General features: G+C 46.9%; 1 protein-coding gene across 1 annotated transcript in view; it reads left to right on the forward strand.

Moving 5' to 3' along the window:
• Window positions 1-18,839, forward strand: part of LOC139395957 (zinc finger protein basonuclin-2-like) — a gene marked incomplete at its 5' end in the record, with an annotated part of 73,382 nt that extends 54,543 nt beyond the window's left edge. The window contains 2 exons of the mRNA XM_071143270.1: window positions 427-2,939; window positions 12,631-18,839. Coding sequence (XP_070999371.1) covers window positions 427-2,939; window positions 12,631-13,441 — 3,324 coding nt within the window. The remainder of the gene's footprint in view (window positions 1-426; window positions 2,940-12,630) is intronic.
• Between the last annotated feature and the right edge of the window lie 333 nt (window positions 18,840-19,172).

Genomic DNA, 19,172 nt, shown 5'->3' on the forward strand with positions numbered 1-19,172 from the left:
GCGAATAGATCAACGTCCCCAGAAATGGTTAGAATTCACAGGTACCCACTAATAGCCCACCAGCCCCACCGGCCCCAGCGGTCTCCATTTGTTTGCTTTTAGACTTTATTAAACTCTTCCTGTTCCTCTCCCTGTGTGCCTAATGACTGTGTATGCATAGCTGATGAAAGGTAAAGAAGGAAGGAGAGAAAGGGGGAAGGGAAAGGGGGACAGGGAAGAGGAGGAGGGTTATTATCAGAGCTCTATTATCAATCTTTACTTGTCGCTTCAGGGGCCTCTGAATTTCATGAGCCGATAACAACACCCCTTCCCTACCCCCTTCCACCCCGCTCCCTCTCGACCTCAGACCGACCACAGTGATTATGCACAATCAATAACTTTTGTGTGTTTTGTCTATTCTCTCTCGTCTTTCCATTGGGCCTCTAGGATGCTGCGGGCAAGGTGCTGGACCGCTGGTCCATTATGTCTCGGGAAGAGGAGATCATCACCCTGCAGCAGTTCCTTCGTTTCGGAGAGACCAAGTCCATCGTAGAGCTGATGGCCATCCAGGAGAAGGAGGGTCAGGCGGTCACCGTGCCCTCCTCCAAGACCGACTCAGGCATCCGGACGTTCATCGAGAGCAACAGCACGGGACGCGGTCGAAGCCCAGGCCTCCTCAACCACATGGAGACCAGCAGCCCGTCCAGCATCCACCACTTTGAGAACATCCCTAACAGTCTCGCCTTCCTGCTGCCGTTCCAGTACATCAACCCTGTGTCAGCCCCCATGCTGGGCCTGCCCCCCAATGGCCTGGCGCTGGAACAGTCGGGCCTCCGGGTCCTCCACGACCGGGATCGCGAGGCCAGCCTACCCAACCAGGGCGAGCCGGTGGAGAGCAGCGAGTCCGAAGTATCCCTCAGCCCTTTCCGCAGCAGCGGTCAGAGCCCCAGCCGCATCGGAGCCCTGGGGGGCATGAACAACGCCATCGAGCCCAAACAGGAGCCCAACAACCGGGCATCACCTATCTCGCCCACTCCTTCCAACCAGCCGTCCCAGCAGCAGACGGAACAGCAGCAGCAAGGCCAGCAGCAGCAAGGCCAGGGGCAACCCGGGACCCCACGGCCTAGGTCCAACTCCCTCAACGACCACCAGGCCCACCACCACTTTGTGAAGAGCGAGCAGTCCAAGAGCATTACCCACTCATCCTTCTCCTCCAAGATGCACCGCATGCGCCGCATGGGAGCCACCTCACGCAAGGGCCGTGTGTGCTGCAACTCGTGCGGCAAGACCTTCTACGACAAAGGTACGCTGAAGATCCACTACAACGCCGTACACCTCAAGATCAAGCACCGCTGCACCATCGAGGGCTGCAACATGGTGTTCAGCTCGCTGCGCAGCCGCAACCGCCACAGCGCCAACCCCAACCCACGCCTGCACATGCCCATGCTGAGGAACAACCGCGACAAGGACCTCATCCGTGGGTCGGGCCCCGGCACGCCCGTCATCTCCAGCGCCAAGAGCGGCTTCACCCTCACCAGTCCCGGACGGCCGCCTCTGGGCTTCACCACCCCGCCCCTGGACCCCATGCTCCAGTCACCCCTGCAGAGCCCACTGGTCTTCCCCTCCCTGAAGTCGGTGCAGCCCATCCAGCCGGTGCCCCCTTTCTACCGTACGCTGCTGTCCCCACAGCACCTGGTCAGTCCTCCAGTGTCACTGCCCACCAGCCCCATCCTGCCCTCCACCACCAACAGCACCTCTCTGATGGACCAGCAGCATCAGCTCCTGGCTGCCGCTGCAGCCGCAGCCTCCCACAACGCCCACAATATGTCTTCTGAAGGTGGGCTAATGTCCCACCACAGGCTGCCCACCCCCAGTATCCCCCAGCAGGATCCAGCTGCTGCCACCAACACGGACCCCACGCCCAAGAAGAAGCCCCGTAAGTCCAGCATGCCGGTGAAGATCGAGAAGGAGGTGATTGACGTGGCGGACGAGTACGATGAGGACAAAGACGACGATGATGACGACAGCTGTCACCACCACCACCACCACCACCACAACCACCCCTCCTCCCACCTCCACCACAACAACATCAATGGAAACCGCAACAACAACAACAACAGCAGAGGAGGGAACAACAACGGCCACCACAGCGGCGGCAGCGGGCACCAGTCCCCCTCCCAGGATGAGATGAGCCCAGGCCTGATGAGGGGACACCTGATGAGGCACGACCAGGACGACTGCCGGGGAGAGGGACCCGGAGGCGAGGGCGGCAGGGGCGAGAGAGGAGGCCCAGGCGGTGAGATCCGCTGCATGGACAGCTTCACCTCCGAGGACCAGGACCACGAGAGAGACTTTGAGAACGATTCTGAGACTTCGGACTCCAAGATGTTCTACCGCGAGGAGATGATGGAGGTGGAGGAGCAGCACCAGAGGCTGAGGCTCAACTCCTCCAGGAGCTCCAGAGTAGGAGGAGGCAACAACCTGGAAAAGGACCAGGAGGACCTGCAGGCCAGAGATGAGGAGGCGCAGCTGAGGAAGGAGATGGAAGACCCCAAGAGCCGCACCTCACCCTCACCCCACCAGCCCGCCATCAAGATTAAGGAGGAGCTCAACGACCCCACCTACGACATGTTCTGCATGAGCCAGTACGGCCTCTACAACGGGGGCATGGCGGCTGCCGCAGCCGCCGCCGCCAGCATGGCTGCCCTTCACGAGAGCTTCATCTCCTCCATGAGCTACGGCGCCAGCCCGCCCAAGTTCCCCTCCTCGCACTCCCCCGAGGGAGAACTGTGCACCAGCCCCAACTCCAACGACCCCAAGATCTGCTACGTGTGCAAGAAGAGCTTCAAGAGCTCCTACAGTGTCAAACTGCACTACAAGAACGTGCACCTCAAAGAGATGCACGTGTGCACCGTGTCCGGCTGCAACGCCGCCTTCCCCTCCCGACGGAGCAGAGACAGGTGAGTGTCGTACAACACGCACACATATATACACACTAACAGTGTATTTTTTCTTGGCTTACAATTGGTTCTTAATTTGACTGCCTCAATTTTTCTGACTAATTATTTAAATATCAGTAGAGTATGAATGAATACTATGATACAACTGGTGTTATTAATTCAAGTAACAAAACAAGAATTTGAGATAAACAATAGTGGGGCCTCCCACTCCTCTTTCTATTCTGGTTAGAGCCAGTTAGCTCTGTTCTGTGAAGGGAGTAGTACACAGCTTTGTACGAGATCTTCAGTTTCTTGTCAATTTCTCGCATGGAATAGTCTTCATTTCTCAGAAGAATGTCTGTTTCTGGACATTTTGAACCTGTAATCGAACCCACAAATGCTGATGCTCCAGATACTCAACTAGTCTAAAGAAGGCCAGTTGTATTGCTTCTTTAATTAGAACAACAGTTTTCAGCTGTGCTAACATAACTGCAAAAGGGTTTTCTAATGATCAATTAGCCTTTTAAAATGATAAACTTTGATTAGCTAACACAACATGACATTGGAACACAGAAGTGATGGTTACTGATGTGCCTCTGTACGCCTCTGTAGATATTGCATAAAAATATTTAAAAAAATATATATTCATATATATATAAATATATACATTCGGCAAATATACATTCGGCAATTTCCAGCTGCAATAGTCATTTACAACATTAATAATGTCTACACTGTATTTCTGATCAATTTGATGTTATTTTAGTGGACCAACATTTTTTGCTTTTCTTTCAGAAACAAGGACATTTCTAAGCGAACCCATCAAATATATTTGGATTTGTTTAACACTTTGTTGGTTACTACATGAATCCATGTGTTATATCATAGTACAACGCTGTACAATGTAGAATAATAGTAAAAATAAAACCCTTGAATTAGTAGGTGTCCAAACTCTTTGACTGGTACTGTGTGTATATATATGTATATATATATATAAAATACTAACAATTCAGGCATTCATTACAGGTAGGTTCATTACATGTGTTTTGTCCTTTCATTTTGACATTACATGACGTAATTAGAAACATTGACAATGTTGTGGATGTATGTATGGTGCATGTATCGTTTTATTTGATATTTCATCATATCAGTCATTGTGGAAAGTTTAGGACAGTAGATGAGTTTTCTTGATGAGCTACTCAACTGCAGTGAAGTCTTTTTTCTTACTTAGATGGAGTGAAATTATTAAGGCGTCACCTACCATATGTTAAGTGAAACTCACCATTAGCAGAGATACACTTTATAATGTAACAGGTATACAGTGGCATCTGTTGACTGTCATGTCAAAGTTCAGAGAAGTAGAGTGTCATCGCCAGAACATACAATCTTCCACTCTGAGATATACCCCTGTTTACCTCCCCTCACTCACCTCGTTACTGACAGGTGAGGTAGCATACATTAACGTAGACAGCGGTCTGTCAAGCCACTGCATGTATTAGCGCCCTGCTCCAGGAGGTGAGGCTAGCCACGCTCTACCTACCTGGGCTTGTTCGCACATCCACCCTATCCACACACACCCTCCCAGAATACACACACCCACTAAAGCTAGCAGCAGGTTGACGCCAGAACACAACACATGCTGAGGCTACACAACATCAGAGTGCCCTGGGCTAGCAACTAGCATCTAGCTCTCCAAGGAATTGCTAACAATTGTTTTGTTTTTTTGTATGAGGGGATGTTTGACGTTAGACTTCGACTGGCCTAAGAGTGGTTTGAAAATAGCCTATCGAATATGTCCGGATATTAGGGTAATTTAGGGAATTAAAACTCTCAACAACGACCCCATGGTAGCATCTATAGTGACTCATTAGCATTGTTATTAGCATCATAAAAAACCCGAAGTAAAGGCCTTGTGTGTGACATTGCCAGGTCTATTCCCCTGACCACCGTGTAAACAAGCATGTCCATTTGACTGAACGGTCCAGTCTGTCTTCACAGTGGGGTGTCGGTGGAAAAAGGGCCCTTGAAAGGAAATGTAAATTCATCTCCTCCCCAACGCCCCTCGAAAATAGACATGACTTCAAGTGTAACAAATGCATCTCTTTATCGCTTTAGCAGAGCCCCCCCCCCCCCCCCCCCCCCCCCCCCCACACACACACACACACACACAGTCAGAGCATGCCTTTGCTCCCAGTATAATGACATATGCCACATTCTAGAGCTCTAGAAGAGGGGAAGCCTCACTCAACCAGCTCCTCTGAAGAAAGAGATAAAAACATGTTTTGTTGTGTTAGAGCACGCCGTGGTGACAAGTGACACTTTTTTATTTAGATAAAGAGCTGTTTTCTCCCCCTCCTAATCTAATTTGCTTCTCTGAGGAGTTTTTTCTCTAGTTTTTCTCAGTTGTTTTGCCTCAACAGCAACCCTCCACCCGCCTCCCCTCTCCACCCGCCTCCCCTCTCCACCCGGGGTCTTTATTAAGTTCCTTGTTTCAGTGGCATCTGTTCATTCTGTTCCTGTTTGTTCATTAGCACCAAGTAAATAGAGCAGGTGACTCTGGCACTTGTTCAGGGAGAGAGGGATGGAGGCAGGGATAGAGGGATGGAGGCAGGGATAGAGGGAGGGGAAGAGGGGATGGAGTAGGTGGATGAGAGGGAAAAAAGAGAGATGGGTTATAGTGTTAGCGGAAAAGAGAGGGGGAAAGGGGGGGATGGAGGAGAAGAGACAGGTAAAATAGAGTTAGCGGAGGAGAAGAGAAGGTGAAATCATGCCGCTCACCTGACGCAGCTGGTGCCGACAGCAGGGAGATGACAGGAAGTGTTATTAAAGGATGCGTTGCCGTGCCGATGCGTGTGTTTGACGCAGCCGCGGATGATGCGTTAGTTCGTTACCCTCTTTGACGAGGCTTTAGGGACAGGGAGCGCCCGGGGCACGAGAGGCCTGCTGTCTCGCATAACCACACACACAAACACATGCTTGTGCACGTATAAAATCACACAAACTCAAAAGCTGATGCGTTCCTACAGATGCAAATAGTCTTACAGAGACTCACTCATTCATTGTAATGTACACAGTATTTTTAATTAGTCTCTTTATTGCACTAAAATAAAATATGATATTAAACAAATAGCCCTGACCTTATGGTTTGATACGATCCAAATAACAGCCTCCCCACAGCGAACAGACATCTACACAAATGTTTAGATACTAAATTACCGTGACAGAAACGCCAATGGTATCGAGGCATCCCAACGACTCACTTCACACATTTCTGAATGAGTGGCGAGTAAGCCGACCAATACCTGCTCAGGAGCTGGACACACATGGCCAAACTGACCAATGAGGAGGCCTAATTCAGCGGCCTACTTCCTTATTTAGTGGAAGTCAAGGTATGAATCAGAGCCCTCCCCCTCCCGTCATCCTTCCCGACCACTGCCCAAGCTTGTCTCCCAACTATATAATTTAGCCGTCCATCTTTTTTATTGGGCGCTCTCCGACATTAGCGCTCCCCACTTGTATTAGCATCTGCCGCGGCGACCCCGTAATGGCCTTTAAAAAAACACTTAACTCCGGCACTAAACGAGGAGGGGATGACAGTGGTGGGAAAAACGAATCAGTGAAAAACAGCACTAGTTAGGATCCTCTGACTCACAGTAAAGGATTTGGTTTCCAAGAGGCAGTGGGTGCTGTAGTATAGAGAGGTGCAACTGTGAGGGAACGAGGTCAAATTAGACTGTGTTTCATCTTCCATCTTGGCTCAAAGATGAACCCAAATGTCTTCCACAGGCGTATAGTGAAGCATGAACCTCAACCCACGCTCACAGACACGGTGTCACAGTGACTGTGGAATCTTGCCCTAGTGATGTGCGTGTGACAGTTTGACTCGATTACCAGAAACACAAGTGTATAAATTCCAGAAGCGCTTTAACATAAGGCACTGATGAATAGATAGGTGTGTAGCAGGAAGAGAGGACAATCACTGCTGTGAACATATGGATCTTAGAAAGAAGACGGTTTTAGACCAAGATGTGCGTGAGTTACACCTAAGTACACTATTGTTTCCATACTTTGAGTGTGTCCCAAATGGCAACCTATACCCTATATAGTGCACTACTTGTGATCAGAACCCTGGTCAAAAGTAGTGCACTATATGGTAAATAGGGTGACATTCGGGACGGATTTTTTGTGTGGCGCATAAATTCCTGGTAGCATATGGGATGTATTACTGAGCCTGCCGCTCCTATGGAATAAGGAGAGAAGCGTAACAACAGAGGGGTATCGCGGGGCCAAAGGAATTGTGGGGTATTGAAGCTATAGTCAGGGCTCTGGCCGAACACCAATCAGATGTGTCCCTGGGTAATCCCTTAACTACATAATGAATGCTGCAGTGTAATTGTAGTTGTAACATGGGAAAATCATTTGGTGGTTTTCATAAGGACTTTTCCCCTCTGATAATATTATTGTGGAGGAAGGATTGGGAAACCACAACGCCTCAGACATTGGTTTGCTGCTACATAAAGTTGAGTTTCAAATTACATTTTTCATAAGATTCTCTACAAAATGTTACTAATTCCACAGCTAATAACATATTATTTCTGATATTATGAAACCAATCATTATTATATTTTAGCACAAATTCAAATAATATTTAAAATAATCTGATAAGTAACTGTATGATTAATTAATACAGGTTATATTGCATTAAATGTAATTATAATAATCTATTAATTATATCACAGAATAATGATATTTAATCTCAGTAAACCAAACCGTATGCCTTCTCTTCATCCCTTGTATTTGAGCTTTAGAATGTAAAATTTCTATAACAACAGAAACCGTATCTGAGCCTAAATCTGCTGGGACACCCAGACATTTGTTTCCAACCAGATAATGTATGCAAAATCCAGGTCTGTACTATGCAGTGCTAATAACCAGCTTCCTCCTCTCCCCCACCACCTCTCCTCTCTCTCCTCCCAGCGAGATGTTGACGTCTATACCAACAACAGGAGGTTGTCCAGGTACCTCAGCATATCCCATTAGTCAATTATTTCTCTACAGTGGAGTGACACCCCAGAGGATCGTAGGTAGGCGCATCAAACAAACGCTACCTTCAAAAGCCCCGATGTCAGAGTCAATTAGAGGGGAGGACAAGGACATTTGATCTACGGTATCATATTAATATTTAAGGGAAACAACAAAAGACAATGGGAAATGACAATAGTGTCACAAGCGTTTGAATAGAGGGGGGGGGGGGGGGGGCATTTTGTATCTACATGGTGACGTAGATGTAAAGATACAGATCAATGGCGTGGTTAACTAACAGGATAAACAACATAGCATACTGCTGTTTTACACACACACACACACACACACACACACACACACACACACACACACACACACACACACACGGCTAATAGAGTACAGAGAGTCCTCTAACATCTAGCTGCTAGTTGTACATCAATACAGTAACAGTACAGTGTTTCCCTCCAGCCCCCTGGCCACCAGGCGCTCAGCTCAGAGGTAAATGATTGCATATTTATTGTAGAGGGCGGCACACACACACACAGCGGTGGCAGCAGCGGTAGTATGATTAACGTCTGAAAGGCGTGCCGACCAGTAATCATCGGCCTTATTATCCTCGTTAATCATATTTTACTAAATCAACGACAGGGCCTCCCTCTCTCTTTTCTACATGTTTATATTAAAACTCTTCCTTGTTTTATTCATTTTCATCCCTTCATCGGAGTACTCTGTCACCAGGTGCTTTCCCGCACTTATTTCCCATGATGCACTAGTGTGCGGAGGCCCCTTGTCCCCACACGGATGGAGGGATGCAGAGAGTGAAGGTTAATTACGTTTGAGAGCCACTCTCTCTCATCCTCCTGCCCCTCTCTCTCTCTCCCCTCCTCCTCCCCCTCTCTCCCCTCTCTCTCCTCCTGCCCCTCTCTCTCCTCCTCCTCCCCCTCTCTCTCCTCCTTCTCCCCCTCTCTCTCCTCCTTCTCCCCCTCTCTCTCCTCCTTCTCCACTTCAAGCCATGTGGGCCCAGTCTCTGGTAGAACTTGAGTGAAGCTGCAGTCTCTTGATTTGCCATGCTTAAACAAAGGCCTGATCATTTATAGAGAGAATGTGTTATTTAATTTAGCCACAGATCCCGAGTTCAAAATACAAAATATCTACTGATGAACAGTATGTTAATGACATTACACTATGAAAGGGGACTTTTATGTTAATTTATCTTTGATACATTTGGGTTTTGTGGATAAAGACAAAAAGATAATCAGAGAATCACTTTCAGAAGGCTTTCGTTTGGAACAATAAGCGTCGCAAATATTTCACATTCTGTAAGTAATTGTAGGCTAATATAATGACAGGGCTTTGTTGATGTGATCTGTAACTTAGCCTTCCATCTAAACCTCCATGGTGTGTCTATGGAGTCTGTGTAACCAACCCCTGAGAGGAATATTCCTTTTATGAACTTTTTGATCAAGTTTCTCCAGCTACGTCTGAACTGAACTTCAGTGTGTGTTGCTGAGGTAGTACAGCTAGTAGAGAATAAAGACAGATAATGATGAATGTGTTACCCAACCCCTCGATCATCCTCCCACCTCTCCACTCCAAACCTCATCACATAGCAACCCCACATGACAGCAGAGGCAAAGAACCATCAGCGTCAGTTTAATATGACTTCACTTTGCTCATTACGACTCATTTAGACAGTGCGCACACACACACACACACGGTACAGAGGGAAGGACAGGGCCATTGGAGGAAAGACGGGAGCCTAAAGATGATTAACGTTGGCTGGGACAGACGCGTTAGCTAGCTAGCCTCTCTCTCTCCATCTCCTCCTACTCTGCACAAACAAAATGGCCTCTCAAGAGGCCTCCCCCGTCTTTGGGCGAAGATGAGACTGTCAATTTGGTTTTCCTGCCACGTTACTGGTCATCAGGGAGGGAGAGGTGGAGAAGGGAGTGAGGGAACGAAGGAGTTTGGTTTGGGGGGTAGAGGAATGGGGAAGAGGGGGAGTGAAATAGTGGTGGCAGAGTGATGGAGACAGGGAGATGGGGCAGAGAGGCTAAATCTGATAAATGAAGGAATCTGTGTATGGCCTCTAAATGAGGAAAATATAACCCCAAGAATATAACTGCAGCCTGACACACTTCCAGTGAATATGTTTAGAGATAGGGAGGAGATGCATCTGTCACCGGTGCAGGTGAATTCCTCAGCAAAGTCTATTCAAGCAGCCATTACTCACACCATATTCCACAGGCTTGAATTGTTCCAAAGATGCAGATGAACAATCTATTTATTTATTTGAAACAGTAATCACTAATTGTTTGATTACTCAACAGATCTTTTTTCCCTCAGGGTCAGAATGTGGACTTTGTGAATGACAGTATAAGGACCAGAAGGGACATATACATGTAGAATGTAGATGGGCTGTGTGTTAATTATTCAGTTGTGGTCTTGATATTGTCATCTAGTATAAATGCTGATATCACAGTAATGACATATGGCTGATGCAGTAGTACTTAGTAATACTGTAGTAATTCAGGGTACTTACTGCCTGGCACTTTAGCATGTGTTTTAACCTCATCAGTCAGGGAGCCATGGCAGACTAGAGCTTATGAGCAGTGTGTGGGGTGTGGCTTTAGGGGTGGAGACATGTTGCAAAGGACCCGCCTACCTGAGCATCATCAACAGCATACAGCCCAATCACATCAGCTAATGCCATAGCCTGTTGGCATCCCCACTAAAAACAATCAACAAACCAATCAAATTGAATGTAATCGATGTAGCAAAATATCTAGACCCAATTGTTTGTTTATTGGTTGTGGAAACAGTAATTTCTCCATCTACACAGGGATACATTAGTAGAGACAATGAGTCATGACTATTTGGACCATAAGATAACACCATCTGTGTATCAGACTGTTATCATAGGTTAAAAGAAGAGAGCTAAGAATTTCCATAAGTCTCAGAACATGGATGTACTGTATATTCTCTCTCTCGCTCTCTCTCTCTCTTTCACACACACACACACACACACACACACACACACACACACACACACACACACACACACACACACACACACACACACACACACACACACACACACACACACACACACACACACACACACACAAGCTTGCGCGCACAGGCACACACGCGGCAGTGACAACCACGGCCAATCGATTCTCCCCGCTCCTCGATGCTGACAATGCTCAAGTGGACGGTGCTCCTGTTTGCTTCCTCTTGTAACACAGAAAGAAAGGGGTCCCTCCATTCCAATGAATGTATACTATTTTTACCCTCTTGCAGGAGAATGTCCGATAGGGAACTAAATAATTAAAGGCCAGGGACCCTTTTTGGCTGCATCAACCATGGCACTGCTGGTAAGCTCTACTATACATTGTGAATCCATTTGCCCTCGTCCTGTCCTGCCAAGGACGTCTGTTTTTAGTTTGTCACTCCCTCCACCGTGCCCCTTGCCTTGCATGAAACCCCTCATATTTAAAAGCACTGCTTGATATTCCTTAGTCATTGCTTACTTTTGTTTAATTTCACTTTAAAAGTCTTGATTTCATTTGAAAAGTCCCCTAACATGTTGTATTGTGGACAGTGGGATGTGTATACTGTGCCACTTCCATATCTGGCACCAGTTATTACACACTTATGTTTACCTTTCTTTGTCCATTTTATTGTGACATTTGCTGTGGTGGAGCCTGCATCACTCCCAGTCTGAAATGGCAACTGTGGAATTGGAGGGAAGAGGCATTGAATTTGAGCTGTCAAAACACATTTTACCTCACATCTTTTGGCATGGCTTTGCAATGCAGACTGCTACACCTCACAAACAATACCCTTTAGCTCTAGCAAGCTGTAGCACGACACCAGATCCAGGCTTACACTTCCTTGTTGTGAATTCGATGGCGGTGGCTATGCGTTATGAGATACTACTGCTCTCTGTGTGAAAAAGCGGACATTTTTATTTCTTATTAAAGCGAAGGGGATACATGGGGATCATATGTTTAAAAGGGGAGGCCTGATAAAGCCCCTTCCAATAGGGAGCCAGTGTGATAATGCTGTCGGAGATCTAATACGCTATCCACTTTCCCTCGATTATCGCATTACCACAGCTCCAATCAATTGATAAACTCTCATTCAATATGGTGGAGTATTTAATTGAGTCAGAGTCTATTGGATTTGCAGCGGAGCTGTGCTAGACGTGCTGACTGTGGTAAACACCGTGGCGGGGTGCTCTCGCCACACCGCGTTAGACCAGTTAGGGGAACGTTAAGAGAAGGACAACGTAGCTTCCTCTTGATAGGTTAAGTAAGTAAGGTAAAGAGTGAGGAGAGGTTCTAAAACAAGGTGAATCGTTTAGTAGTTATTTTGTCTGGCGTGAGGTCAGGGGTTAGTGAAGAGGACAGGAAGAGAGGAGGGTTATTGAAAATGTAGTGACTGATACAATATCATTCAAATACTTAGAACTCCAAGCATAGGTGCATGTGTTGGGCGAGACAGAACACATGTTTTGGAATGCAAAATGTATCATCTTTCTAAAAAGATCTGAGAATGTTACCATTCCAGTCATTGTTTAAAGCGCTGAAGCACCATTTTGCTTGATTTGACAACTTGTTTAGCCATTTTCTTATGAAAACGATCTCTCTCTACCTCCCTCTTCATTATGTCTTTCCACCAGGCACAGCTCCAACATCAACCTGCATCGCAAACTGCTTACCAAAGAGCTGGACGACATTGTCCTGGACCCCCAACTCACGCCGCTGCCCAAGGACCTGCGCGCCGAGTTCCTGGCTAAGATCTACGCCGGGCACCACTTGGGCCTGGACGCCATGGCAGGGGCGGGCATTGTCGGCGCCAGCCTGGGGGGAGGAGGGCTGAACCGTGACGCCAGCTCCCCGGCAGGCACCGATTACCCCCACCACCACCCCCTAAACCACCACCACCACCCCCTCACCAACGGCTTCTACCACCGCAGTGGCCCCCCAGACGACTACATGGTGCTGGACCTGAGCACCGCGTCCAGTGTTCAGTCCAGCGGGTCAGTCCATTCATCACGCCAGTCGGACGAGGGCAGCGACGAGGGTATCCTATTGGATGACCTGGAGGAGGGAGGGGTCAGCGACGGGGAGGACTGCTCCCAGCATGCCCCGGGGCAGGCAGGGGCCGGGAGGCGGCGGGACCAGGTCGGCGAGGGAGGAGTCGGAGGAAGATCGGAAGAAGGTCTGACCGGCGCCGACCCCTCCTCCTCGCCGACCATCCTGTCTTCCACCGGTGGCAGTGGTGGGATCCTGTGCAGCATCTGCCACAAAGTGTACAGCAACAAAGGGACCCTACGCGTGCACTACAAGACTGTGCACCTGCGCGAGATGCACAAGTGCAAAGTGGCCGGCTGCAACATGATGTTCTCCTCGGTGCGCAGCCGCAACCGCCACTCTCAGAACCCCAACCTCCACAAAAACAACGTGCCCTTCACCACCATGGTAGACTAGCCCAACCCCCTGGCCCTCGTCTGGCCAACTCTACCCCCTTCTTCGACTCCCTTCTCACCCCAAACCATGAGCTCTTACCCCCAGGAACTACACCTTACCACCCCTAGACGTCATGCACCACAGTTCTCTTTCCCTTCGATGAGATCCAGTGACTATATACAGTAAGCGTTGACTTTTGACTTTCCTTCTTTGGAAGAACGAGGATGAGACACTTGAAGTGTCTTTATTCCAAAAACTGGCCCTGCCGGTTTCCCATAAACCCCATTTCCTATTTCCCATATGTCTTTGTTTTTGTCCATCTCCAAAGAATCTATTCAAACTCTTATTTGTGACTGTTGCCTGCAGAAATGATAAAAATATAAATCTTCTTGTTGTATTTGTGTAATGATAGCTTTTAACGGAAACCCCATACAAGAGCATGACTGCTTCATTTGTAAATAATATGTCCCAAGAGGCTATTGGTGTAAAACAATTGTATTTGATGGTTGTTAGCTATTTTTTTGGTTCTCTTTTTTGGTTTTTATGTTACAGTACAATACTTCCAGCGCTAAGGTAGGCAAGAAAGAGGTAGCATCTTTACTAGCTTGACTCATTTATGTTAGTTTAAAAACCATTTTTAAACTGAGAAGGAGAAGAACTAATGATCATGTGACTTGTTGTATCTACTTGTTAGATATGCGGAGGTTGCCGGCATGCTTTTTTTGGGGGCTCCTACACCAATATCATTCTCTGTTCTTTTGTTTTTGTTATCATTTATAGCTTTTACTATACCAAGTCAGTTTTTCGCACTTTGCAACTATACAAGCGGGATGTGTAATATTATTACAAGGACTTTACAATGGTTTTGGTTACCGCGATGTTCGGGGTCTGAGACGGCCACAGTGCCAAGGGGAAATGACAGGTTTATTATTTTTTTTGCACGTGTTCAGTTTCAAAAACGCTATTTCACAACAAAAGACCCATATTTCTCCTGAACGAATCCAAACATCCGGCCCATTTACTCAAATAATAGTATTCAGGAAAAGTCTAAGTATTTCTACTCTACCAGATACAGTAACGTGACTGACCACAAGACAGCTGCTGGTTTTCAAGGCAGAAGATTTAAGTATTGAGGAATTTAGTTTGTGTTATTTTCATTTCAAGGAGTGTAAACCCAGTGTGTGACTGTAATATCACAGTACTTGGCTACAGAGGTTGAAGAAGGCTAATCTTTCCACTGCATGTGGTATTTGTGACCTAAAACAAGCGTTGGTTGAGTGTCCTATTATTACATACACGTTTCCATGCAAAAAATGGCCATCCTATCAGAAGTATTGTGAATGTCACATTGATTATAAAACAAAGAAATAGTCCTTAAACTGTGACCAAAAGGAGCATTGGTTTTTAAAACATCTAGAATTTTCCGCCATACAGTTGTACTTTAACTTAAGTTGATATGATGCACTTGAGTCTTAAGCATTTTGCTATATTTTTTCAGTATTGATTTCCATTGCTGATTGTCAGCTTCAAAGCTGAACTCTGTGAAACTCTGTCGCCATTGCCTGGCTGTTTTCGGAGTTATTTGCAGCCATTTTCCTTGTTTCCATACACATCTTAAGGTACAAATGTTTCAGATAACTAGGCAGCCAGGGGAAGGGGTATTTATTGGCGGGTGATGTCATCTTGATGCAGATGTCTTGTCCAATATCAATTCCTTTTTTTTTCCAAGAAAAGAAAAAAAGAAAGACAGATCGGTCTTCATTTTGAGTCTGTGCCCTTGAGTTGATGGTTATTATTGTGTTTTTGTCGTGTTACTATGGATGTGAAAAAATTGAGAGCTCCTCTTTCTTGATTGGTGCTTATCTAAAGGGGATAAAAACGCACAGTGTTACGTGGTATACAGTATTCAAACCCCCGTTATATCCATGAAAGTGTTGGACAGTTTTTTTTTATGACTATTTTGCAATGGGCATGATGGACCCTTTGATGGACACGTTGGTGTAAACTCTTAAGACTTCTCCTCTCTCTACCAACCTCCACGACACTGGCAGCAGGCTTCACCCCTCTCCTCTCTCTACCAACCTCCACGACACTGGCAGCAGGCTTCACCCCTCTCCTCTCTCTACCAACCTCCACGACACTGGCAGCAGGCTTCACCCCTCTCCTCTCTCTACCAACCTCCACGACACTGGCAGCAGGCTTCACCCCTCTCCTCTCTCTACCAACCTCCACGACACTGGCAGCAGGCTTCACCCCTCTCCTCTCTGAAGAGAGAGAAAGAGCTGAGTGAAAGGGGTTGCGGAGGTGGAGGGCTGACTTGAGAGGAAGAAAGGATGACAGTGAGTATCATTAAAAATGTGCTGTTCCACCGTTACCTGGAGGCCTTCTGACGCTGATCTGTCTAATAACTCACTTGTCACTTCATTACACCGCCAGACGTGAATGTTGCTGACAGGACTGTGACGCCGACAGAGATCCAAACCGGTCTCTCTCTTTCACCGCTCTCTCTCTCCCTCCCTGAGAGAAAACACCCCCGCCCCCCTCTTCCCCCTCAACCCACTACTCACCCCCCTCCCCTCCCCCCCTTCCCGGGTCCTTTAGGGATACCGACTAATAGTGTGCTCTTAAGTTCACAAAATGGCCATCGCCGTAGAAAAAGGATGTGTAATTGCCTGTTTATCCCAGGTGAAGGAAAAACTTTGTACAGGAACCTTCGGCAACACCCTGGAGTGGCACTGAGGCGCAGCCTGCCTCATTTGCTCAGTGCACCGTACTGCACCTTACCGCCACGTGCCCAGCCGGAGAAGTACAGAAGTGTCACTCCAGGAACCCTGCTGACAGCTGTCTCTCTTTCACTCTCTCTCTCTCTCACACCCACACTCTCAACAAGAGGACTGGTGATGGGCGGGAAACAAGGACACCCCGAGGCAGAGAGGGGGAAAAGAGAGAGAGCGAGCTCATCCACGGTCCATCACTCTATGTAATAAAGCAGTCTGTCCAACGTTAGCATACAGCCTTGTCACTGCAGGGCACGCTAGCGTTTCATTATGGAGAACAGTGGAATGTAGCATTGAGTTGGACCGCAATGGAACGCACTGAGAGAGAAGGTGGAAAGGGGAAAGCTAGTCAGTTGTCCAACTGAGCGTATTCAAGTTGTGCGGAAGTATTCAAGGTGCGGAAGCCCCTCTTTGAAAGTGATGGCTTACGATGAATACCATGGATATTAAAGAACTGGGAGAATGCTTGGGAAGTCTGGTTTGTAATCAACACGCAGTCTATTGAGGAACGTGAGACTGTAACAAGCTAAGAGTAGTCTTAACTAACGCTGCTGTAGCCAGTGACCTTAGCCTGCGTGGTTAAACCTCACAACCTGATCTGATGAGAAAGACAGCAGAACCCAAAAGCTTAAACATTCCTCTTGTCCTATTCAATGTTGTAGACCTCTCAAGCAGCCAGAGAGCTCAATCAGTGACCTGTGTGTGTTAGTGCGTGTGTTTGTTAGTGTGTGTGTGTTAGTGTGTAAGTTAGTGTGTGTATGTTAGTGTGTGTGCTAGTGTGTGTGTTAGTGTGTGTGTGTGTGTGTGTGTGTGTATGTTAGTGTGTGTGTTAGTGTGTATGTTAGTGTGTGTATGTTAGTGTGTGTGTTAGTGTGTATGTTAGTGTGTGTGTGTTAGTGTGTGTGTGTTAGTGTGTGTGTGTTAGTGTGTGTATGTGTGTGTGTGTGTGTGTGTGTGTGTGTATGTTAGTGTGTGTTAGTGTGTGTGTGTTAGTGTGTATGTTAGTGTTTGTGTTAGTGTTTGTGTTAGTGTGTATGTTAGTGTGTGTGTTAGTGTGCCAGAGAGAGATTAAATTCCCTTACACTGACTCCTCATCTCTAGCCCCTTTGTCTCTTACTCGATGGCCATGCCAGCACGCCACGGCTCCTAGAGAGAGCTTGCAAATGAGCTGAGAAAACTGCCCTGACACAGAACAGACTGTCCAGAACAGAATAGCCAGACTAGAGGATAGGGAGAGAGAAAGGAGAGCAGAGGGACTGGTCTGAGAACGAAAGCGGTCTGGCAGGGACCTGCGGCAGTCACTTAACAAGGCAGGAGACATGGAGAGAAGCAGAGAGAGCAAGAAAGCCGTGCCAGCCTTCTTGACTGTCTGGCTGGAAAGTGATGGAGCCCCCTGACCTTTCCACTCTTCTCCCTCTCCTCCTTCACGGGAGACATTACAGTACATTTTCTCCTCTCTCCTTTGAGAGGGCCTGACCCCTAATCTCCCTCCCTCCCTCTTTCTTACCATCTTTAGCCCACTAGGGTCCAGGACAGAGCCCAGTTGTCAGGCCGATGGGACCATTACTGTCCTGGCTCGGTCCCCAGGAGGAGAAGGCCTCTTAAAACCCTCACTGGCCAGCTTGAGTGGAGTTTAATATTTCATTAGGGGACTCTTGACTGCCAAATGTCAGTTTCCACACAACACACCATCACTGAAAGAGAGAGAGAGAGCGATGGAGAGAGGGAAGGAGAGAGATGACAATGGAGCAGGTGGGGTTGTCTAGTGATCCGTTATGGATCGTATACCTCTATCCACTTTGTTTAAGTCTGTGGAGAGCAGGGTAGGACGTTAACCCAGTGTAAGTGGAGGGGGATGTTTGCGAGCTGTCTGGTTAACGTCATCCATCTTGAAAAATACATGTGGCAAGGCTGAAAAGACACATGGGCAGATTGGTGGTTTTACAGATGATACGCTGTGGTCCAACATTACCCTCAGAACTTGGTAACAGCAATTCTACAGTAAATGATCCTGGAACAAATAAAAAACATGCAGAAAATGTGCTTTTTACCCATTTGGCAAAAGAACATCTCACAATCCTTAACATTATAGCAAGTCACCCCAAACTATTTACCAACATGCCAATCTTACTTTTTTATATATAAATAATCTCAAAAAGACTGTGTACATTTTCTTTTCCACAGTGATGTTTTTGTGTAGCTGTCTGGTTCTCTTTGTGCTAAACGGCTGTGTTTCCGCCCTGCAACTAGAGGCCTGCATCTCAATCAACTCTTATTTTCACTGCCTGGCAGAGCAGCATTGCTACAGAGTCACACCGCAAACTGCAGCATCTACAACAGGGGAAGCTTGCATCACTCTTGGTTTCATAATGGTGACACTGGCAGCTTCATGAATACTGTATGTCTCCTAAACAGGTTTTTCCCATTAGCAGACTGGAGGAGAAAACAAGGTCCTCTTTCTTAATTGATTTTGTTTTGTTGCTTTCCTTGTATTTTTCTGTATCATAACGGTCTATGGTTTTTGCATAAAATGCATATGGGTTTTGGGATGTAAATGGAATTTTATTCATATTTTGTCCAAATACCTCTTGTAATTTGTATCAGAATTCTTGTACAATTTTTATATTAAAGATTTATCAGTCACTGGCAATCTGACGCCACGTTGCTTGTCTTTGAAAGGGATTATTGTGTGTGTGTGTGTGTGTGTGTGTGTGTGTGTGTGTGTGTGTGTGTGTGTGTGTGTGTGTGTGTGTGTGTGTGTCTGTGTGTGTGTGTGTGTTTTTCTAGGGGTAAAGGGAGGACATCTTATGAGTGGCTGGAATTTAACACCGACAGGCACAGGGACAGTCTGTCAATCAAGCTGGTCAGACAAGACACAATTTCAGCAGTTTTGCTGGCCTGTTTTAATTAAGCTGTGATAAAAATCATTGGGGGAAAGGCTATCTTGACCAATTAGTGGACGATTAGATTAATGA

Source organism: Oncorhynchus clarkii, unplaced genomic scaffold (genome assembly GCF_045791955.1).
Source record: "Oncorhynchus clarkii lewisi isolate Uvic-CL-2024 unplaced genomic scaffold, UVic_Ocla_1.0 unplaced_contig_11288_pilon_pilon, whole genome shotgun sequence".
Lineage (NCBI taxonomy): Eukaryota > Metazoa > Chordata > Actinopteri > Salmoniformes > Salmonidae > Oncorhynchus > Oncorhynchus clarkii.